Source organism: Equus quagga, chromosome 14 (assembly GCF_021613505.1).
Source record: "Equus quagga isolate Etosha38 chromosome 14, UCLA_HA_Equagga_1.0, whole genome shotgun sequence".
NCBI lineage: Eukaryota > Metazoa > Chordata > Mammalia > Perissodactyla > Equidae > Equus > Equus quagga.
Window position 1 is genome coordinate 85,864,497 of NC_060280.1, and position 24,462 is coordinate 85,888,958.

Sequence of the window (24,462 nt, forward strand, 5' to 3'; positions counted from 1 at the left end):
ATGGAGATGACACTTCTGTCACCTCATCAGGAATCACTCAGACTTGTCTGCATATACATCTCACACATGCTGTTAACCCTAAACCTCCAAATGTATTATATATTTTTCAGGATATGTGATTTTAATTCCATAATATGAGTTGTTATGTATAATCTGTGTATTTACACAAAGTTCAGAAAATTGAACCCTTCATAAGTTCTACTAATTTTCCAGCTATTTCATCTTTACCTTGTCAAGGAAACAATGCTATCATCTCTAATAACAATATTTGCTTCTTCCATCTTAGTCATCATATTTATCTTTGCATTTTCTCACATGATGTTAGAGATGAAAGCAATGATACATACTGGGAGTGAAAAGAAACATCTTTGGTTGTTGTTTAAATCGGTTCCTCCTTTCAGTGGGCTGCCTCTCACACAGCGGTTCCTCTCCATCCTCTGCTCCCAAACATCTTCTATGAGTACTAGGCTGGCCTGGCAGTCACTGTGCCTGAGAATCCCTACAAGATTTTAGCACCAAAAGGTAACTAAAAATATTGTGGCACCCTCTGCAGATTTCAACCGACGGCAAGGGCAATCTATTCCATAGTGGGGATTTTAGTAAGGCCTGTGGGGAAGAGCAAAGTTGTTTCTGATTCTCACACAGGGTCCATCCTAGTTAATGAACCATTATTCTTAATTTAATCATAAGAGTTAAAGAGTGCTCAGTGGCAAAGCTTGGTCTGAGTCGGGCAGCCTGGTGATGAATCCGAGCCCCCTCCTGACTGCCTGTGTAAAGACACCCAAGTCACTCAGCTACCCCAAGTCTCAGTTTCCTCTCTTATCAAATAGGATCATGGTGGCGCTTCCCTGTTAGAAGTCCGTGAAGATGAAAAGGAATGAGCCAGTCCACCTAAGGTGCTGAGTGCCGTGCCTCACACTCAGTAAGCCTCCCCAAAGTGCCTTTATTGTGAGTGTCAGCATTCCTGTTACTATTCTCACTCTCATTGTCATTATCATCTTTATAATGACTTAGAAAGCAGAATTCTCTCACTGGAATCTACGACATTTTACACTGCAGATGACCCAATGGTTCCTTGACATTTAAGGTTGCAACTGGCTTGTAAAACTACTGAGAACTAATGCCTTTACTAGAGTCTTGTAATGACTATTTTCATTTCTTCTATGAGTGCTTACTTTCCCATACTTTGAAATCTTCACTAAATAAATGCTGTGATAATTTATTTCTGCCAATTCATGCCTCCCCACTAGACAGAACAATTCGATTGATCCTTCCTCCCACCACTACCTCAGACAACCTGTCATAGTTCAGTCAGACCATGAAGAAAAAATAGTTTTAAAGTGCAATCATTCATCTTGATGTTGTGCCACTTAAAAGTGCTTCATGCTTCCCAGCACAAGAAGGATAAATTGCTCTCTTATTTTCATTCAGAGCTAAGAGCATGTTGGTTCACAACCTCGAGAGTTTGGATGACATCTGAAACTGGTTCCCATACATGGAAGGCAAGGAGAGAGTGAAGAAAGAAACAGATCCCTCCCAATTGGGAGGTGGCAGTTTTAATAAGCAAGGAAACTTATATATGAGGCTTCTCTTAGGTGGTGCAAGGTGAATAGCTCTCCAGAACCACCCACCAGAATCTTAAATGTTTATGTAGAGGCTTTAACGGGGTTCAGTAATATCTACAGTCCAAATGGTCTCAACAATGCATTATTCTCTCCAGGCTGCATCCTTGCAATGGCCCTTAGTTCATGAAGAGTGGGCAGAATGTATATTCCCAGAACAGGGATTGGGTAAGGAGGCCTCAATTGCCCAAGTCCAGCTGGAGGGTCAACCAGTGACCTCCTCTCACAGAGCAGCTTGTTGAATCTTGGGTAACTCATTCCATTAGGACCATTTTTCAAAGTCCTGGGGAAGGTATCTCTCTCCAGACCTACAAATAACTCCCTGTGCTTCTTAAGTGGAGTGCTTGGTTTGGCTTAGAAGACCACCTTGTGGGCTATCCTTGAGTCCTCATGGGCTTCCCTCAGTGCAGATGGATGCACCAACACTCTAAGTGTATTCTGGTCCTCACGTTTGCCATGATGGAGATTAACAGGAACCACATGCTCTTACCAAGGACAACCTTAAGACATCATGTCTATTTTGCCAACCACGGTGATTCAAGGACCTTTGAGAATACCATGATGTGACTTTAAGAGAGAGCCACACTGTCCCTAATGTTACCTGTAAGAAGCAGAACAATTTATCAGTTCATCAGTGTCAGAAGCACATTCCAAGTTTCTGCCCAGATGGGGCCACTAGTCGAACTGTACAGTTCCCACAGCGCAAATGAAAGTAGGGTGGGGAAGTACAGTGATGAAAAGTAGTTTTCTCAGCACCATGTTTCTGAGAGTGTGTGAGACTGGAGCCAGACTAATGCATCAACCCGGGTGAATGCACCTTCTTAGGATGGTGTCTCCTTTATTTGAAGTGGAGATGAGGAGTTAGGAGACAAAACAAAAAAACAGAGGTATTCCTGACTTAGGAAATGAGAGTGATTTCCAGGAAACCTGCTTCTAGACCATTATTTTCCAGACAGTTCTTAAAAGGGAGATGAAAAACAGATAGTGAAATGGAAATATCTTCTCCATCTCTCAATGCTCGATGCTGAAGACCCACAGAACTTTTCTTCCTACATTGGATGGTGACTGATGGATGATGCTATTGCCCAACTGTGTTTCCCCTTGTATGATGAGCACTGGTTGCAAACTGGGCCTTACTTTTCTGTCTTCATTGAGATCACTTATGGTTCTTTGGCTCTGCCTCTCAGTTTCCATCTGTCAGATGGCCTTCAGGGATGCTTCTGTCCCTGGGTGTGGTGGAGTTATTGCTGAAATTTGGGTGGACTTGGGTGGGGCTATTTATCTCAGATGATATCAAAGGTTAGCACGTCCTCAGGGAATTGGGAGAGGAAATTGTCAGAAATAGTATCTGTGCAGACTATATGGAGAGGATGCCTGTCAAGGAATGATTCCTGTCAGAATGAGCATGACTCTCTAGTATCATAGACTCACCAGTGAGATGATTATTTAGATGAAACCCAGTTTTCTGATAAATCTCATTGTAGATGGATTAAATAGTGTAACCACAAGTAAGGGGCGGGTCGTAACCACGGAGAGTGATTTAAGCACTGTGAGAATGAGTCCATGCTTATATTTTCCATGGGATACATATATTTTGATGTCAGAAGAAGTTTCTAAAATTACCCATTCTGAATACCCAGAAGTCACTTTTCTTGTGAAATGATGGCTTGTTTTTGCTCCCAATGCTCTTATTATGAATCTGTGATGTCTGGCAAGGATGCCCACGTAATGCATCCCTGATATCATAACTGAACTCAGTGGGTTCACCTCTTGGTGATTGTGGAGCTGAAAAGCACAACCAAGGCAGAAGTAGGTGAAGAAAGGTTTATTATTTGCACAAGCAATGGAGAACGCTAAGGATGTCTTCCAAACAGCGTTTCCCCAAACAAGGGTTGGAGGGGTCCTTTTATTGTGAGATCGTAGTACAGTTCATGAATATTCAGTTGAGGAAAAGGCAGGAAATCAGGGTCCATTGCCTAACAGTCATGTTCCTTTAAGTCTCATGGGTAGATGTACACGTGCTACTACATACATCACATGATCTAGAAAGGGCTGCTTGGTCCCTCCCAGGGGAGGAGAACTTAAAATGTTGATGAAGGGCAGGCCCAGTGGCATAGTGGTTAAGTTCATGCGCTCCACTTCCATGTCCCAGGCTTCGCAGGTTCGGGTCATGGGCATGGACCTTCATGCTGCTCATCAAGCCATGCTATAGTGGCATCCCACATACAAATAGAAGATTGGTACAGATGTTATCTTAGGGACACTCTTCCTCAAGCAAAAAGAGGAAGATTGGCAACAGATGTTAGCTCAAAGCCAATCTTCCTCATCAAAAAAATAAAAAATGGAAAAAATAAAATGTTGAGATTATAATGGGGACAGTTGACTTCATTTCACTTAAGAGCAATTTGAGGGGGCTAGAACGGGCTTCAGCTCGCCTGCTTGGGGGAACTTTCCGTGGTTAGGCTCTTCCTGAACTTTCCCTGTGCAAACACTCAACAGATAATGTATGTTTTTATCAGATCCTCAAGACCCCTTTTTTTGCCTAGTTCTTTGGTCACAGTATCCGTGGCTGTGTACCTATGGCAAAACTATGTCAGACTCCAGTTGTCAGCAAACATCAACATGGAGAGAGACTAATTACTGCGTAAGGTGAGGTGACTTTGAGTTCTGTGTGTTTGTAAAGAAGGATCGCAGTTCCAGGAGTCACCTCTCAGCACTACCTTTCAACGCAAATGTCCCTGCAGAGGACGAGGTCTGGCTGGCATTCTGCTCAGACACCTAAACTCAGGGGCTGTCACTCAGACACAAGGGGGCGAGTCTTGCGAACTGTTCAATCAGATGCGGCGCCGGGGCAGGTGGGTGGGGCGAAGCTCCAACCACCCGGAAGTTGTGACGCTCCAGCCACGCTGGGCACCGCGTCTCCGCGCCATTAAAGGCTCTACGTGGCTCTGTCACCTGTTCTGTGGCGGTGTGACCTGCAGGGACCGCGGGAGTTGTAGGAAGGACTCGGGGGTCCCGGGAGCCCTAGAAATGGTGAGTGTGCGGCCCCGGGGCGAGGACACGGGAGGCGGGGCTGGTGGGAAGCGGCGGGGCGGGCCCGGCCTCCCGCGGTCCCCTCCGGGGTCTGTGGCCCCGAGTCCGCGGTGGCGCCGCTGGGCCCTCAGGCCCCTCTGGCCGCAGCGTGGGGGCGGGGCCGGCAGCCGGGCCCCGGGCGTCCTGTGGTCCCTGCGCGCGGCGACTTGGGCCAGAGTGTCTCTGGGCCGCTGTGTGCCCGCAGCCCAGCGTGTCCCAGACGGTGCGGGGCCCGCGGGAGGGCCCGCAGGACAGTCGGGCGTCGGTCTCCGGGGTCCGTGCGCGGACGGGCTGTGGTCTGTGGGGTCCCCTTCTTTTCTCCCAGAGGGCACCTGTTTCCTTCTGAATATTCTGTATGTTTAGGGAGCAGAGTCTCAATCCACGACCGTGTCCCCCAGTCTAGGTCTTCCTCGGGCTGACAACAAATGCCTGAATTTCCAGTCTCTCCCCACATCCCAAATGCCAACTTCCTACCTCCAATTCACAGCATTATTGTCCAATATTTGTTCTCCTCGGTGGATTTAAAACAGACCCAATATGTTAATCATCATTTTCTCACAATCAGTGGATGGCTGTTTTATTTTAAAAGATTTATTTTGTGTGTGTGGATATTTTCCATGAGTGAAAAGCAGCCTCTCACCGCCTGGAACTAGGTTGCATGAAATCCTTGTTCGTCTCCCCCAGGATCTTTCTGGGCACAGACATCCTGTGGGAAGTCCTCTGGGTGCAGGTTCCTCTTGAGAAACTTTCCTGGATGATCTGTCCTGTCAGCACTGTCCCCACCTGGGTTAGTCACCTTTAAAAGATTTATTCACTTCATTTTAGTCTCAGTTTTTCAATGAATAAAAATTTATTTAATCAAGACGACTTGACATAAAGTATAAAATATTTCCAAGGAGGGGCCGGCCCCGTGGCCGAGTGGTTGAGTTCCCGTGCTCTGCTTCAGCGCCCCAGGGTTTGCCGGTTGGGATCCTGGGCGCGGACATGGCACTGCCCATCAGGCCATGCTGAGGCAGCGTCCCACATGCCACAACTAGAAGGATCCACAACTAAAATATACAACTATGTACCAGGGGGCTTTGGGGAGGAAAAAAAGCAGACACACACACACACAAAAGATTGGCAACAGTTGTTAGCTCAGGTGCCAATCTTTATAAAAAAAAAAATTTCCAAAGAGACAAAGATGTGAATTTCAGAAAGACTAAAATATTCCAGGTTAACAGTACATGTACTAAATTATTCTTTCCCTTTTTCCCTCCCATCGTGAGTAGTTATGTTCTGAGGTCTGCTCTTTTATTTCCGGTGAGTTCAAATGGATTTCCAGGGCTTAAACTTGCAGACCTCAAGTGTTCATGTAGGATTAATAGGTTATAAAACAATTTCTTGTCACGGAAATAATACTATATTAACATCTTTTTTTTTTTTTTTTTTTGAGAAGGCAGTACATTTTTGTGGGGCTTCTTGTTCAGCCAGCAAATTGCCATACAATTTTCTTCCTTCATTTCCACAAAGAGATTGGTTTGAGTGTTCTAGCTGAATTGTTCAAACACTGGGTTTGTGTATTTAAAATATTAATGCTGGTCAAAAAAAACTCCAGTGGGAGCAGAGCCTGAGGGCAGTGACTCCAAGCTGAGGCCTCCTTGGACCTGCAGAGGGAAGGCCTTGAAGGCCCAGCTGTCCTTCCTGGGGAGCCTCCCCTGCAGGTGTCCTACTACTCACACCCCTATGGAAGGAGCCTTTATCCTGAGAGGAGCTGCAGAGCCCTGGAAAGCTGGGGGTGCACGTGCTGATGGGGTGGGGAGTGACGCCCTTTCTGAGGTTGTCACTGTGGATTCCTTTGGCCTGTTTCTAGACATAATTGGAGTTTTGCATCCACAGTGTAGGTGTGCTCAGAGAGTAATTTGTTTACACTGAGAAAGCCTGTGAGAGTCAGGAGCTCTGTGTCCTGGATTAGGGCCCATTAATTTGGGGTCCATTTGGGTCAGAACCTTAAACTGGATCCAGCTGAGTTTCCTCACTGTGAGAAGGGAGCCTGAGAGAGGGAGCATGTGCGCTGTTCCCTGGGGAGAGGAGGGTGTGTGGGGCTCCCAGAGCTCCTTCCTGTGGCTGCTCAGGTGCCCTCCCCTCCTTCTCCAGGGACTGACCCCCTCCAGGGCTCTCTCTCCACCAGGAGAGTGAGGAACATGGGACCTTCTGAGTGTGGCTTTCCTTCTGTCCAGTGGGAAGCAGGCTGCTCATCTGAGCTGATTCCAGTATTTGTGTTTCTTCCCTTTGGATTCCTTTATCGATGGACTAGTGCCCCCCTTTGGCTCTAGTTTCCCTTAGCACTCGGGCCATGAAACTGTAAATTGATGGAGAGATAGGAGGTGAGAAAGGAATAAAATTTTTTCATTTTCACATCAGTTTTTCTGTGTGCATGTTTCTAGAGAACATAGAAATTTAAAAGGTAAAGCAATTGAGATTCTATTTTAATTGATATGAGGAAAGGTTCTGAAAGCTTATATAAATCTTTGAAAATCCAATTCATTTAAGAGTTTAAACTCAGAACATGATTGCACTAAAATATGCCACTTCCTTTTGAAAACCCCTTCAGTGTGAGCTATAGGGGAAAGACAAACTAGGATGCTGCATGTGCTTTTAGTTAGAAAGATTTGAAAATTTTATTTTGTGTGGTTTACACTTTTGTCACTGTTATTATTTAAAGGAATTAAAACTTAGAATGGTTTCCTTTGTACAGGAATTAAATTTAAAGACTCAATTGCTCTGTTTATTTTAAATAAATCTTTAAGACGACAAAGTCTCATTTAAGAAGACTCACTGTCCACATATCCTGGTTCCCTCCTGCACTATTACTCAAGTCACCCCGAATATACAGTTTTGATCATTTTTGAGCTCCTGTTAATGTTTCTTTATATACATCAATCAGGAATGCATATTTTTCTTACCCACTTTGTCCTTGTAAGGAGCAGTCAGACTCCACATTTTGGGTGACTGCTCACAGCTTAAGCCTCACCCACCCTCCTCCCCTTGTGCCCCCACCTGGACAAGCTGAGGAGGAAGCCTGGGTGCTCTCTCCTCTAGAGCAGGCAGGAGATTCCCGCCACCCCAGCCCCTGCCTGTGTGCAGAGCTCTTGCCCCGGCCCCACCCCCAGGCCCAGTGAAGCCCCAGGCCAGGCTCCATTCCTTGCTTTCTGAGCCCTGTCATAGCTGCTTGAGAGGCCGGCCCTGCCCTCCCCTCAGACCTCTATTATGTGAGTCCTAAGCCTTTTCCTACGCAGTGTGTGTGTGTGTGTGTGTGTGTGCACGCGCGTGCCACCCTGGGATCAGCCTCAACAAGGGAACCACCCCTCTGCAGGTGAACATAACAGTTGGTGCCCTGAGCAGCATGTCCAGACGTGACCCCACCCGTGGGTCTGTCTTCTCTTGCTCTGACTTGCTCCCATGCTCTGCTGCCTGGGGGCGGCATGCGCTGTGGGCTGCTGCTCGCTGGGGAGCTCATGCTGTGAGGTGCGCTGCCCCGTGTTGCACACCAAGCCTCAGTTCTAGGTTCAGCTCACCCGAGTTGATAGTTTGAAGAATGCATAGGCACTGGGAGCAGGAATGTGGGATTGAGGCCTCCTTAAATGAGTGTTGGGTCAATGTCTTTGTCAGGATTTATCTGTGTGTTAGAGTGAAGCTGTGACAGGGGCTCGATGTGCCCTGACATACCCCAGGGCGGGGTAGACAAGGGACTATACTCTTTGCAGGAGGTGGGTCCATCAGATGGTCACTCCTGAAAGAGCTCTCATTTTAAGGGAAGACGTGAGGGGGGAAAGGCAGACAGTAGGTGGCAGGCTGAGTCCACACTCCTAACACCAGAGGGCTCCCCAGGCCCCTTCAGTACCTCTGCTGCTGCCCCTGCCCCTACTGCCACAAAGATCCTGACCTTCAGGGTTATAGGGGACAACACCCATGGCACCCCTCTGGCACAAGTTATTAGTCTAAAACTGACTTAAGCCCAGGGTTTAAACCTTATTAAGCACCAGTTGTCACATAGGAGGCTCCTAACCCTGATGGCACTGTTTTGAGGCTCTTTGGTGGGAAAAAAAATTATAGATACCAGGTTAGAGAGATACTCTTTCCCCTGAAATATATCCCATCAGGAAGAAAACAAAACAGGAAAGGTCAGGAGGAAGGAGACAATACATAAAATACTGAAACAGAGGTCCACAATTTGATGTAATTGTAAATTCACGATATATTGAAGAATTTACATACCAACACAGATAAAGGTACATTGCTTGGCTTTTGGGCCTCTACAAGGTAGGTTCAGAATTGATTTTGTTATCTGATGTAATGCACTAATTCAGAAACTTTCAAGCAGTTAATCAACACTAGGTGTCAAGTTACAGTTATATCTGGGATCCCACTAAATTTAAGGAAGGTGCCCCTGATGATCTTAGGGGTGTTACTCACTATAATATGGAGGACAAATGGGACAAATGTTTCATCTTTTGCCGTCAGAACTATGATCTTGTCTAAATTCTGTATGGTCATAACACCCATTGTCCTAAAATATCCCACAGTGACCTGGGAAGCTCTGATCCACTGATCAAGAATTAAAATTAAATGAAGTCTCTGCCAGTTACAAATTGCCTTGACAAATTGGGACCCAGGGACCTTAGACCACAAATCAAGTAGTTACTATGACCCAATATAAATTACATAGGTATTTGAAGGATTGAAAACTGTATAGAAAACCTAGTTAGTGATGAGTTCATTATTCCCAGTGCTTTTTTTTAACAGCCCAGTTTATCCTGTTATTGAATCTGGAAAGAATGGATGACACCTCAGAGTGGTTTACCTCAACATGAGGCTAGGGTTGCACCACACAGACGTCTATATCCAGCCCCCAACAGTGTGGAAATTATGGATTCCATCTAATCAGCAATTAATAAATAAACCTGCTCTCAGAGATTTGGCTAAGTCTGTTCTGTCCAGTCCTGTGTCAGCAGCCTCACAGCTGCACTTGGCCTTCCCCTGTGAAGGGACATGATGCCCCTTTACTGGGTTGTCCTCATGGATCTTCCACAGCTGTGCCCTCCCACAGTCATTGCAGGCAGGATCTGAACCGCATCCTGGCTTCTCCAAGAACACAGGTATGGGGGCTGGCCTGGTGGTGTAGTGGTTAAGTTCATGCACTCTGCTTCAGCTTGGGTTTCATGGGTTTGGATCCTGGGCATGGACCTACACACTGCTCATCAAGCCATCCTGTGGCAGCACCCCACATACAAAATAGAGGAGGATTGGCACAGATGTTAGCTCAGGGCCAATCTTCCTTACCAAAAATAATGTATATATATGGGTATGACATTACATTAATGACATCTTCTCTGAGTACATTCAAGATGTACAAGTAATGAAAAAAGGAGCTCGCAAAAAAGTGGAATGGACATTTCCAAACATAATGTGAGGCCATGACAACTTTGTTAAATTTCTGAAAATTATTTCATAATCTGAGGCCTGCACCTTCTCTGACACCGTGAAGAAATAGCATTTTTCCCCTCAGCACCCACAACATCTGCTAGGTTCTTTTGTTGCTCCAGAGGTAACATATATGTTGTTTATAAATTTTACCTGACTCTGTTTGTGCTGTTACTTGCAAATTTGCCACCTTGAATGGGCATCCTCAACACAAAAGTCTGGAGACTCTCTTTAAATTGTCATACAACCAACACTCCTGTTAGTGCCCTCAGAGACTCCTTTACTATAGAGGCCTCAGTGACCTTCTGTTATGTCTCCTGGGGTACCCATGATGGCCTTAGGTTGTCCATGGGCTTCTGATGCAAGAACCTGCTCTAGGCCCACAGTATATGCCATTAGAGCTGCAATAATCTCTACTTATGAGGCTACCCTCGCCGTAGATGGCCCTGACCATGGGACCACCTATCCAGCAGTCCCATTTTTACTTGCTACCTGGAAATAGCACTCCAGGAGCTCAGCAGGTTACCAAGAGCCTCTGGAGACATGATGGAGCCAGATCTTGGCCCTCTGCGATATCCTGTCTGCAGGAGGGGGTGGCCTTCCCTGTCCTCAGTCTCTTGCCAGGTGTCATGCTGTTGAATGAAGTCACCCATTTCCCAGGCTCCCTGGGGAGCTCTGGGAGTTCATGGACTTTAGGGATGACATCACCACATTTGTACATGATGGAGCTCAGGCAGAGTTGCTGCTTTTCATGTCTTAATTGGGGTATCTCTGATGAAGGACTGAACCCAAGGGTCATCACACTGACCATACATCGAGCAGTCATCTTAGCACTGACCAAGAATTGGCTCCAGCTGCAGAGGTTACAGACCATGCATGATTCCCTGAGAGTTGCCCCTTTGTGGAAAAAGAACTCTGGGAATTTCTTTCCTCACACTTACCTACAATAGAAATAGAAGTAACTCTTGTCTCTAAACATATGAAGGCTATACACCAGCCTTGTCAGGACACTGTTTATCCACATGGGAGTTCCAGACACTACTGATAGTAATGAAGGCAGTCCCTTCACTTCTCAGCATATACAGTGCTGGGCTCTTAACAAGACATTCAAGGGAAGTTTCCCCTCTCTTCCAAATCTCGGGGTGCAGGCCTCATAGAGCACCATAATGGCGTATTGAAATAAGTTCAAAGTAATGGAATGAAAGATGGTCTATTTTTGTCATTAGTCAGTCATCAGGGATGAATATTAATGTGTCTTTTTATCTTTTTTTCCTAGTAGACTTTATTTTTTTTTATTGAGGTCATAGTAGCTTATAGCATTGTAAGATTTCAGTTGTACATTATTTGTCAGACATCATATAAATGTGTCCCTTTAACCCTTGTGCTCACCCCCAATTCCCTCCCCCCAGTAACCACTGAACTATTCTGTTTGTCCATCTGTTTGTTTATCTTCCACAATGAGTGAAATCATATGTTGTTTGTCTTTCTCTGTCTGCCTCATTTTGCTTAACATAATATTGTCCAGGTCCGTGCAGGTCTATCCATGTTGTTGCAAATGGGATGATTTTGTCTTTTTTTGTGGCTGAATAGTATACAATGGAATACACACACACACACACTGGAATACTATATATATATATATATATATATATATATATATATATATACCACCTCTTCTTTATCCAATCTTGGGTCAATGGCCACTTGGGTTGCTTCCATGTCTTGGCTGTTGTCAGTAGTGCTGCAATGAACATAGGGGTCCATAGGTCACTTTGGATTGTTGATTTCAAGTTGTTTGGATAGATACCCAGTAGTGGGATAGCTGGGTCCTATTCTATTTCTATTTTTAGTTTTTTGAGGAATCTCCATACTGTTTTCCGTAGTGGCTGCACCAGTTTGCGTTCCCACCAGCAGTATATGAGAGCTCCATTTTCTCCACAGCCTCTCCAGCATTTGTTGTTTTTAGTCTTACTGATTATAGCCATGTTAACAAGTGTAAGGTGGAATCTTAGCTTAGTTTTGATTTGCATTTCCCTGATGATTAGTGGTGTTGGACATCTTTTCATGTGCTTATTGCCCATCTGTATATCTTCTTTGGAAAGTTGTCTGTTTATGGCCTCTGCCTATTTTTTGATTGGGTTTTTGTTGTTGTTGTTGAGTTATGTGAGTTCTTTATAGATTATGGAGATTAACCCCTTGTCAGATATATGATTTGCAAATGTTTTCTCCCAGTTGGTGGGTTATCTTTTTGTTGTGATCCTAGTTTCTTTTGCCTTGTAGAAGCTCTTTAGTCTGATAAAGTCCCAGTTGTTTATTTTTTCTTTTGTTTCCCTTGTCTGATAAGACATGGTATTCGAAAAGAACCTTTTAAGGTTGATGTCGAGTGTACTACCTATATTTTCTTCCAGAAGTTTTATGGTTTCAGAACTTATCTTCAAGTCTTTGATCCATTTTGAGTTTATTTTTGTGTATGGCATGAGATAATGGTCTACTTTCATTCTTTTGCATGTGGTTGTCCAGATTTCCCCACACCATTCGTTGAAAAGACTCTCTTTTCTCAATTGTATGTTCTTGACACCTTTGTCAAAGATTAGCTGTCCGTAGATGTGTGGTTTTATTTCTGGGCTTTCATTTCTATTCCATTGATCTGTGTGCCTGTTTTTGTTACCAGTACCATGCCGTTTCGATCAGTATGGCTTTGTAGTACGTTTTGAAGTCAGGGATTGTGATTCCTCCAGATTTGTTCTTTTTTCTCAGGATTGCTTTAGCTATTCAGGGTCTTTTGTTGCCCCATATGAATTTTAGGATTCTTTGTTCTATTTCCGTCAAGAATGTCATTGGGATTCTGATAGGGATTGCATTGAATCTGTAGATTGCTTTGGGTAGTATGGACATTTTAACTATGTTTATTCTTCTAATCCATATGCATGGAATCTCTTTCCATCTCTTTATGTCATTATCTATTTCTTTCATTAATATCTTATAGTTTTCATTGTATAAATCCTTCACCTCCCTAGTTAAATTTATTCCTAGGTACTTTATTCTTTTTGTTGTGATTGTGAATGGAATTGTATTCCTGAGTTCTCTTTCTCTAAGTTCATTATCAGAGTACGGAAATGCAACTGATTTTTGTAAGTTGATTTTGTACCCCACAACTTTGCTCTAGTTGTTAATTATTTCTAATAGTTTTCTGATGGATTCTTTAGGATTTTCTATATATTAGTCTCCATTTCTGTTTCTTTCTTTCTTTCTTTTTTTTTTTTTGAGGAAGATTAGCCCTGAGCTAACTACTGCCAGTCCTCTTTTTGCTGAGGAAGCCTGGCCCTGAGCTAACATCTGTGCCCATCTTTCTCTACTTTTTATATGTCGGACGCCTACCACAGCATGGCGTGCCAAGTGGTGCCATGTCTGCACCCAGGATCTGAACCGGCAAACCCCGGGCCGCCCAGAAGCAGAACGTGTGAACTTAACCACTGTGCATGGGCCAGCCCTTGTTTCTTTTTTATAGTTTCAATTTCTGGTGAAGAATTCCCTCTGTTTATTAATTTATTCCTGATTTCATTGAACTGTCTTTCAGAGTTTCCTTGCATCTCATTGAGTTTCTTTATGATAACTATTTTGAATTCTCTGTCATTTGGATTGTAAATTTCTGTGACTTCAGGATTGATTTCTAGGTGATTGTCATTTTCCTTCTGGTCTGGAGTGTTAACATACCTCTTCATTTTATTTGATGGTGTTGACTTGTGCCATTCCTTAATGGTAGTATCTGGTCACAAATTCCACCTGCCACCCCCAGTGGGGAACAGGAGCTGTGTATTCTGAGCTTAGCACTATGCCTGGTAGCTGCACCTGTCCTTTGGAAGCTGTGCTGACTGTGGCCCCTCTGCATTTGCCCACTGGCTGCCACTGCTTTGCACACATAGGCATGCAGGCACTCCCGCAGGAGTCCCCTGTTGTGGCCTGGTGGCCAAGTTGGTGCATCAGGTGGAAGAGGAGAGGGGCGCTTTCTTTCATGTGCATGATCCTGGGGGTGTTTCTACTCTGCGCTCACTGTCTGCCTTCCTGGACTGCTCAGCTTGGTGAAGACACCCCCATGATTGCTTAGCCTCCTCAGTGCAGAACATTCCCACAGGCTAGGAGGCAACTCCAAAGGGGAAGATGTTCCCTTGGGGGGCTGCCCTTTCCTCCCCTCTGCTTTCAGGGTTGTGTGCCAGCCACCACATGCACTCCCACACCCTAGATTCCTGCCATTTTGGGAGGGGGGGAAGATCCCCTTCCCTCCTTCCACTACCTCCCATGGGGTGCAGCACCTCCACCTTCAGACGTATGGCTGTTTTGATCTCTCAGGTGTCTGTTGTGTTCTGTGAATGTCCTCTCTTGGTTTATGAATGTCTTTTTTGTTGTGTCTTAGGGAGGAGAGACTAATGGAAGAGCTCACTCCACCATCATGCTGCTGTAACCTTCTTGAAAATTATTTTAAAACAGTTGTTTAGAGCCTCTGGAAATTGTCCTAAGGACAAGCAGCAAATGAGGAACATCTATTCAAGAAACAATAACTTTCCGTGAGAAAGGGGAGAGTGTGTAGTATTTGAACCATGTCCACTCCCTCCCTGCTCTCAGCTCAGCAAGTGAGCCCTCCTCTCCATAGTGCTGCACTCAGTCAGAAGACAAGGTTCTCCCTCCCTAAGCTTCCAGAAGGAGGGCTGTTTCCTAGCAGGAGCAGGACTTCAACATTACCCATCCTGCCCGCAGCTACCTGTTGCTGAATTTAAACCCCTTATTGGTTCACATGAAAAGTGGGGACACCCTTCTTGCACCCAGCCCCTCCTCATGGTACAGAGGCTCTGCTGTGCTCATGCTTTACTGAGAATGCTGGGCACTGACCACTCTTTCTCCAGCTTGTGAGGTGGCTGTAACTTGGGACAATCAAGAGGATCTCTGGCTGCTGTCTTTCCACTGCACTGATCACTCAGCCCCTAGAATGGAATTGTCACCAGAGAGAGGCTTCCTATTGTCACCACCACAGATCCACAGTCCTGGCACAGAGATTTTGCATGAATCTGGGGGAGAAGTGAACCATAAAATACAAAGTTCTTAATTCCTTTCCAAAGGAACTAACTTGATGAGCAAAAGATCATAAAAAGTTTAAGTCAGAGGACACTCTCAAGAAAGTGGAGAATGAGGTGAAAGACAATTAGGAGATTTGTGTATTTAATGAAGATATTAGCTTAGACAGTAGGCTGACTAGTTTTCTGGAAAGAACCAGGGAATTAGACTGCTAAGAGGATACTTTCAAGTATCGCGGCAGATATCAAACAGTGGCTTCAAGTATTTCTGTCATGGTGTGAGAATTTCACTGGAGTATTTGGTAGAGCAAGTAATGCCCCCATGACATTGGTGAAAACAGTGGACTAATCAGCCAGCAGTCAATCTAGTTTAACCACTGGGTGTGTCCATGAAAGGAAGAGAGCCCTCCAATGCCACTGTCTTTTGACAGTAGATTCACCCAAAGCCATGCCTGATTTTAGGAGCCATGTCAGAGGTTTCATTCTGTATGCAGGAGATAGACTTAAATAAAATAATTCACCCAGTCACTGAACAAATAAATAAGCTAATAACAATAAAAAGTCCAAGTAGGAGGGGAGCCAGAACCTAGAGTTGCTATAACATATTACCTAAAATGTCTAGTTTGCATCATGTGAAACATGAAAGATATAGGAAAGTATGAACTATATACTGAGAAAAAAACGCAATTGAAAAAATTTCCTAACTTTTACAGGAAACTTCAGTAAAATTAACAAGTGATATCTCAGCAGAGAAAACCAAGGTGAGAAGGCAGAGGGATAACATATTCAAAGTGCACAAAGCAGAAACCTCTCAACCTAGAATCCTATGTTCACCAAAACTTCCATGTAAAATATAAAGGTGGAAAAAAAGACTTTCCCTGATTAGCAAAAGCTAAGAAAATATAGCCAACTGCCTTATGAGACTATCAAAGGAATTCTTAAGGTTGAAAGCAATGCCCCAAAATCGTAATTGATATCAACATAAAGAAACAAAAATGCCAGTATAAGTAATTAGGTAAATATGAAGGACAGAATAAAGATCCATTTTCTCATATCTTCTCTTAGCTATAATCAAAAGAATTATATAAAATACTTTGTATTTAATGTGTTGTGCTTATTACATATAGAATTGTAATATATATGTAATTCCTTTCTCTTTAAAAGCAAAAGGGGGCCAACCTCAATGGCTTAGTGGTTGAAGTTTGGCATGCTCCACTTCAGCAACCCAGGTTTTGTTCTGGGTGTGGAACCACACCACTCCTCTGTCAGTGGTCATGATGTGGCAGTGGCTGACATAAAAAAAAAAGAGGAAGATTGGCAACAGATGTTAGCTCCAGGCAAATCTTCCTCAGGAAAAAAATTGAAAGAAAAACTCGTGAGACACTATTATATTATGTTTACCAGTGAAAATTTAGAGGAGGAAAGCACTAAATATTCAACAATAGGGACATAGTTATAGAAAGAGTGTAGCCACACATTGTAATGTTCTGTGAACATTCAAGAATTATGGAAAAATCTCTTACCAAAAAACCCACTAAAGTCCTGGGTGGGTCAAAGCTGTGTTGGGCTAAAGAAGTGACTACAGATGGTAAAGAAATAAGTGTAACAATATATTATTGAGTTATATCATTAATACAATAATATGCATAAGAATAATTTGACCAAAATGACAAAAGGGAATAGAGGTATATATGAGTAAAAATTCCATATATCACTGGAACTAAGCTAGTATAAATTAAAAATTTATTCTTATACATTAAGGTGTATATGTTAAATAGTTGAGCAACCGGTAAAAAAGAACTTTCAAAAATATAGTGAAGTTATTTAAAAATTAAAAAGCTCCATTAGAACATATTCAGTTAATGCAGTAGAAAGCCATAAAGGAGTAGAGGACAAACTAAAAAGAATAGGAGAATTATAAATGAAAAAAATGGCAGGTGTAATTGCAAGTATGTCAATAATACTAAATATGAATGGATTACATTATCCAAACAGGAGGAAGAGATTGTCACCTGAGAATAAAAAAATAAAACTATGATCTAAATATATGCTATGTACAGGAAACAGTTTAGATTCAAAGATACAAACAAGTTGAAAGTAAAAGCTCTGGAATGTACATCTGTAAATACACAAAAGACAACTGGAGAGATGATAAAAATGTCTGGCAAAATTGACTTGAAAACAGAAAATATCACTAGAGGTAATGAAAAACATTATAACTAAAATGTCACTGTTTATGGCCTGCATCTAAAATAGTAGAAAGAAATAAATTTATAGCCATTAATGCCTGTACTAAGAAGAGAGCTCTCTAATGAATAACCTAGTTTTTCACTGTAACAGATTTAAAAAGATGAGGTACCAAACTCAAAGCAAGGATAAAAGGAAATAATAAAAATTAGAGCAGAAATTAATGAAATGAGGAAAAGAAAAATTACAGAGAAAATCAATGAAACCAAAAGTGTGTTCTATGGAGAGATTAGCAAAATTGATAAATCTTGAGCTAGATTGAGCTAGAGAAAATGAGGGAAGATTCAAATTCATACAATCAGAAAGAGGGCTATTACTACTGACATTACTGAAAAAGATTATAAAAGAATTCAATGAACAGTTGCATGGCAATAAATTAGATAACTCAGATAAAATGGACAAATTTCTTGAAAGACACAAACTACTGAACCTAAATCAAGACTAAATGGAGGATCTGAATAGAACTATAACAAGTTAAGGGGTAGAATAAAAAACAAAGAACTACCCACAAATTAAGGCTGGGCCCAGGTTTCTTCATTATGGCATTCTCCAAAACTTTCAAAGATTATTTAACACCAATTTATCAGAAACTGTTTAAAAACTAAAGTAGAAAGATCACTTCATACTCATATTGTGTGGCCAGTACAACAAATTCCAGCAAACCCAATCTAGCAACATAAAAAAAAAAAAATTACACATGATGACCAAATATGTGGGATTTATTCCAGGCATGGGAGGTTGGGATAGCATCTCAAAATCCGTTTGTGTAATAAAGGATATCAATAGAGTATAAGCAGAAAGGGTAGATCATTTCTGTCAACTCAGGGAAAGTAATTGACAAAATCCTCTACCCTTTCATGATTAAAGCACTCAGATTACTAGTAATAGAAGGAAATTTCCTGATGTCATAATGAGCATGTATGGAAAACCCACAACTAGTGTTATATTTAATTGTAAAAGACTGGATTCTTTCATCTGAAGATAGGAACCAAAGAAGAATGTCTGCTCTTGCCACTTCTATTCTAGAATATGATGGAGAGTTTAACCAGACCATTATGGAAGAAAAGGAAATAAAATGCATAAAGCTTGGTTAGAAACATTTAATACTATCTCTCTACTTCTAGCTGAGATATCTTTCTTTTATAAAACTGTATGGAGTGCACTAGATAAATTAGGCGAACTGATAATTAAGGTCAGCAAAATGGTAGGATACCAGATCAAAATATAAAAATTGGTTGTATTTCTTTACACTTGCAGTCTGATAATGAAGTTAAGAACTGCATTGATGAAATCAAAAGGAATAAATTAGGAATAAATTTAGCAAAAGAAGTACAAAATGAATACTCAGAAAACTGCAACATGTCAAAAGAAATAAAAAATGTATAAGTAAATGGGGAAAATCCCAATTTCATGGATCTTAACATTGTTGAAATGGCAAGCTATTCCCCACATGATCTGAGATGCAGCACATACCTATCATGATCCCAGCTTAGTCCTTTGTACAAATTGGCAAGATTTTTCATAAAATTATGTGGAATTGCAAGTTAACCAGGACAGCCAAAGCAATCTGGAAAAAGAAAAACAGAAGGGTAGAACTAACATTTCCTGATTTCAAACTTTGTAATATGCAGTGGTAATCAAGAGTGGTCCTGACATAAGGATAGACATACAGATCCATGGAATAGATTGAGATTTCAGAAATAAACACATACATATGTGGCAAACTGATATTTGAAAAAGTGCCAAGTATGGGGCAAGAATATTCTTTTGTGTATTGGTTATGGGCCAACTGGATAGCCATATGCAAAAGAAAGAGATTTTGTACTTACACAAGACATACAAAAATTTACAGGAAAGGATAAACACCTAAATATAAGAGTAAAGTATAACACACTTAGATAAAACATAGGAAAAAATTTATGCCCTCGGATTTGGCAAAGAATTTTAGATGTTACCAAGAGCAAGAACAGAAAAAAATAAGTAGTTTGGACTTCATCAAGTTAATGACTTTAGTGCTTTAAAAGACACCATCTAGAGAGTGAAAACACCCTTTGGAACCCTTGTGCACTATTGCTGGGAATATAAAGTTATGTTGATGGTCTGAAAAGCAGCTTGGTGATTCTTCCACAAAATACAAACTGAGTTACCATCTGAACTAGCAATTATACTTCTGAGAATTGAAGTAGAATTGAAAGTAGGGACTTATATATATTTGCACTCATGTTTATATTAGCATTATTCACAATAGCCAAAAGGTGGAAGTTACCCAAGTGCCCTTCAACGGATGAATGGATCAAAAAAAATTGGCACATACATGCAATGGTGTATTATTCAGCTTTAAAAAGAAGGCAAGCTCTGACCTGCTGTAACTGATCTATACACTTAGAAAATGATGAAAATGTAAATTTTAGGGTATGTGTGTATTACCACAATTAAAAGTTAAATTTTTAAGGCAGGAGAGTGAAAACACAACCCGCAGAATGGAAGTAAATTTTGCAAATCATATATCTGATAAGGAAGTGGTTTCAAAAATATCTAAACTTCTTAAAACTTAATATGTAAAAGTCAACTCAGTTTAAATTCAGGGAAAGGATCTGAATACAGTATTTTGAAGGAAGGTAGAGAAATGGTTAAGAGCATATGAAAAGATGCTGAACAGTGTTATTCATCAAGGAAATGGAAATCAAAACAGAAGTGAAATATCACTTCACAACCACTGGAATGGTTGGAATTAACAAGTGGGGTAATAAGTTTCATTGAGGATGTATTTAGAAATTTGAACTCTCACACATGGGTGGTGAGAGTATAAAGTGTCATTTTGGAAAAAGGTTTGGGAGTTCCTCAAATATAAAACCTAAAATTACCATCTGACCCATTGTTGCTGCACAAAGGGCATGAGACTATGAGACAAAAGCCAATCGTCAAGAAGTAAGATGATGGCAGAGAAAGGGTATTTTCTTATAGCTTGCTAGCAAGAGTAAAGATGGCTGACTAATGTCTGAAAGAACCATCTTAAGAGGGCACAGAATCTTGAGGCAGTTATATAGGCTAGTGGGTTACAGGGAAGGGGGTTAGGAATGTTGACCCTCTGGTGTTACAGACTGGGAGTCGCCACACTAGATGTTTCATTGATGATATCTATCAGCATATCCTCACTATTTGGAGATGTTCACATTCTAAGGAACTGAAAAGAACACAATTATTGTCTCATTGCAGCTGGGAGGTACATGCACAAGCAGGGGTCATAAAATGTACAGAGCAGTTAGATCTCCTGGAGGGTGCATATCAAGCTGGGATAGTTAGAGGTCATTCAAAGTTACAATATGGTTTTTTTCCCTACAATGTGGTTCCCCTTATGTCAACCTTGTGTTGAGCTGGTATCAATTCCCCCCTTTTGTTGTTCAGTCCTCAATCTTGAGGGATATCCTGCTGATGAGGGGCATAGGTTGTTCTATCTCATTGAACCAGTTCCTTAGATGGTGATGAAGGTGGGCTCCCAAAGATAGGCCTATATCATGTAAACAAGTAGCCAGGTATTTAATGCGCATTTCTAGACAAACGAAAAGGTTAAGTGATTGGAGCAAATTATAGACCAGTTTCTGACCCCAGGGAGCAGCCAGTCAAAGGATTTCTAGATGTCAGAGTTGAAGCATCTTTTGCAGTTTGAAATGCCTCTGATGATGTCACTGGATGTTCAGGTATCTTTCTGAGTGTCTTCCACAGCAACAGATATGAATCTCTCTTAAGTTTATATCAAATTGTCCAGCTTCAATTTGCAAGGCTTCAGGAAAAATGACAGATTAGGTTCTCAATGATTCCAAGTGAAAATGATGGAAAAAAATTGAAAACATTAGTTTGGAGATTTGCAGCCAGAGATTTCAGGACACTGGAAGAATTCAGGATCCGGTCCAGTTTATAGATAGAAAACAAAAACCTCAAAGATAATTATCAGAAGTAGAACCTAATATCCATGAATTAGTGTACTGTAGTTTCTATTGAAACATAATTTTTCTCTCTAAAAGTCACCCTCATTTTTACCAAAGATAACCAATTAAGACTCATTAGTTTGCAAAATAAGTCTAATTTCAACAAACTTGGCCCAATTGTTTACGTAAGTACAGCAAGAATAGCAATTAATCATATAGGCTCATTTAAATCTGTTTTGCTGGATCTTTTCATAAGGAATCTCAGATTGGATGTTAAAGGCCTCTCATGGCCAGGAAAGCCAAGCCAAGGATTTGTCATCAGACTTCCACCTGTAATACCTACATATTTGGGAGGATTTCTCCCTTCTCGAGGTCCCCAACATATTCTGAAAATCCAGGCACTTGGTAAGGTGCTGGGAACAATGTAAACAAGGTATCAAGCTGACATTCCCAACTGGCTTTCTTTTATAAAGTCCAATCTTTGTCCCTCAAAAGCTGTCTTGTCATGTCTGAGTCTTCATGTTTCTCTTAAATATGACATTCCAGTCAAAGCCTTGGAAATATAACCAATGTTCCCAGTTGTGTCTTCTTATAAGAATAACAGATTCTTATTGGACTTATGCAAATAACTGTATTGCTGTGAAAACAGTGCTAAGAGTTTCCAAATCCTGGAGGGATCAGGTAAGGAGAAAAAGATAAATGTTTCAATTCTGCTTATGAAGGTATGATTTTACCAAATTGCTGTAAGTCATAGTTAGCTTAAGAGAAAGAGTAAATGGTTTCCTTAAATCTGGAAGAAAAAAACAAAACATCAAAAAATCAGGAATATCTCAAACAAAAGGTCATAAAAATTATAACCATCCTTATCCGTTCCTTTAGTCCTTTGTAATCAATTCTTGACCTTAATCTTCTGTTAGCAGTTTTATGGGACCATCAGTTCCTCCATTAGAGTTCTGTAATTTCCTATCCAGTTCAGTTTTATTATCTGAAAGTTTATCAGAAACCTGTATTATAGAGTGTCAGAATCCTTTCCATGAATCTTTCTGAAGATGAAACATTTGCAAAGGCATCAGAGTAAAACAACAACTATCTGCAAATGACAAAAGACTTAAAAAGGGAAATTGACAAAGAAACGGCTATATCTGTGACATACACCACTTCAACATAATGACTAGAATTATGGCTGACAGCCAGGACAGATCAGAAGTTTAGGAATGTTATATACTTTTTAAAACATATCAAGAACATTTACCCACATACCACCACCTAAGAAGGTTTATCATCACTTACTGGACAATGCTCCTCATGTAATTTAATATTCCAAATAAGCCTAATTAGTTTAGTATCTTTTTCTTTATAGAGAGAGAATGAATTTCTTTGAGTAGTCCCAGGGGTCCTCTGAAAATTCTCAAAGAAAAATTTTCGGGGGTTAAAAGAAAGACTTCATTTAAGATTTGAATTTTGGGGAAAGCTTGTCAAAAATATCAGAAGGGTTTAAAACACTTGGTCAAATAGGAAACGATACTCACTGTGAAAGAATGCTCAGTTATCCATGCAATCAAAGTGACAACAGAAACAGTCAAGGGCAAGTAGTTAAAACAAAAACCTAAGAGAGAGAACTTAATCTTTTTGAACATAGGAAATTATTTTAATGAAACAGAGATCTTCTGTTTGCTAGATTAACTTATTCAGAGGTAAAGAAAAACTTCTATAACCTCTTTATCAAGAGCAGACTAAAAGTCCAGGAAAATTATCCTTTTAAGAGAGAGAGAACCAAATTTTAATTTTTTCACCTGCTTGTTTTTGACATTAAAACTCATCTACTTAATTATATTTACTTCAATCTTAGCCAATTTGATCATGCATGAAACTCTTTTTTAGGGTTCTTTTTCCACAAACCTTCTATAGCTTTACATTGAGAATTTGTCCCATGCCTTCCTTTTTCCCTTCTAGTACTTTAGGACAAATTTATCTTTCTTAACAAAACAAAAATATTTCCATTCCTTATACCTTTTTTACTGAAAACATGCATCTTAATTTTCTTGAAATCAAATATGTTTTCCTCATTAATTTTTAGTAGAATTTTTAGTGAAAACTAAAAGTAATTACGAGCTGCCTCTTATGTTAGCATTCTAAACACTTTTCATAATTTCTAGAATCATGTTACTTCATAGTATATAATAAAATACAAGACCAAAACATTTTTTAATTTCTCTTTAATAAGAAGCCAAAAGTAGATAAACCAGATTTAATAACAAACATCTAATATTCTTATTTAGAAAAAATGTATCTACTCAAAGAATTTTTGTCATTCAGTTTAACCTAGCAAAACTTCAGTGTTTCAAGTTACCAAAGAAATTTTGGAAGTTATTTTAAGTAGTCATGTCATAAATTGTAATTATTGTTAAAAGTTTATCTATAAACTTTATCTCACATCTAGACCATTTGTAACAATTATATTTAGACTACTCACAAAAACTTTGTGACACTAAAGCAGTTAGCCATCATCTTAAGTTGTTTTAATTACGTACGTCATAACACATAATCGTTAAAAGTTTTCCCGAAAACTTTTACCCTTTTTACACTCATTTAGTTTACCTGTTTCTGATAATTATTCAGATTGCCTACAAAATTTCATGACATTAGACAAAATTAGCCATCAATTTAAGTTATTATATTTGCTAACTTGTTTTGTGATAGAGATAACATAAGTTTATTGGACCAATAAACATAGAATAAAGGCTACATGTCTACATCATAGCCAACGCTGATAACTTTAGGACATGCCCATTTTAATCAAACCAACAATCTTAAGTAAATTTTAATTTACCAAAGATTAATTTATATCGTGTTAACTTGCAACACATTTGGGTTAGTTTCTATTACATTTAGAAATAATTGGTATAAGTTGCTTACTTTAAGCCAATTAAATAGAGCTCTCTAGGTAGGTATCTGTAGGTAAAATAGCACACATGACACACATATAGACACTTATACACAGGGACCTCACAGCTGTCATTTTTAAATTACCACCATGAACCAGGTACAAGGCTCCTTAGTTATGAA

General features: G+C 40.7%; 1 protein-coding gene across 1 annotated transcript in view; it reads left to right on the forward strand.

The window, feature by feature from the left end:
• The first annotated feature begins 4,519 nt into the window (after positions 1-4,519).
• Positions 4,520-24,462, forward strand: part of LOC124252018 (zinc finger protein 709-like) — a 42,549-nt gene continuing 22,606 nt past the window's right edge. Inside the window, exon 1 of the mRNA XM_046685090.1 lies at positions 4,520-4,655. Coding sequence (XP_046541046.1) covers positions 4,653-4,655 — 3 coding nt within the window. The 5' untranslated portion in view covers positions 4,520-4,652. The remainder of the gene's footprint in view (positions 4,656-24,462) is intronic.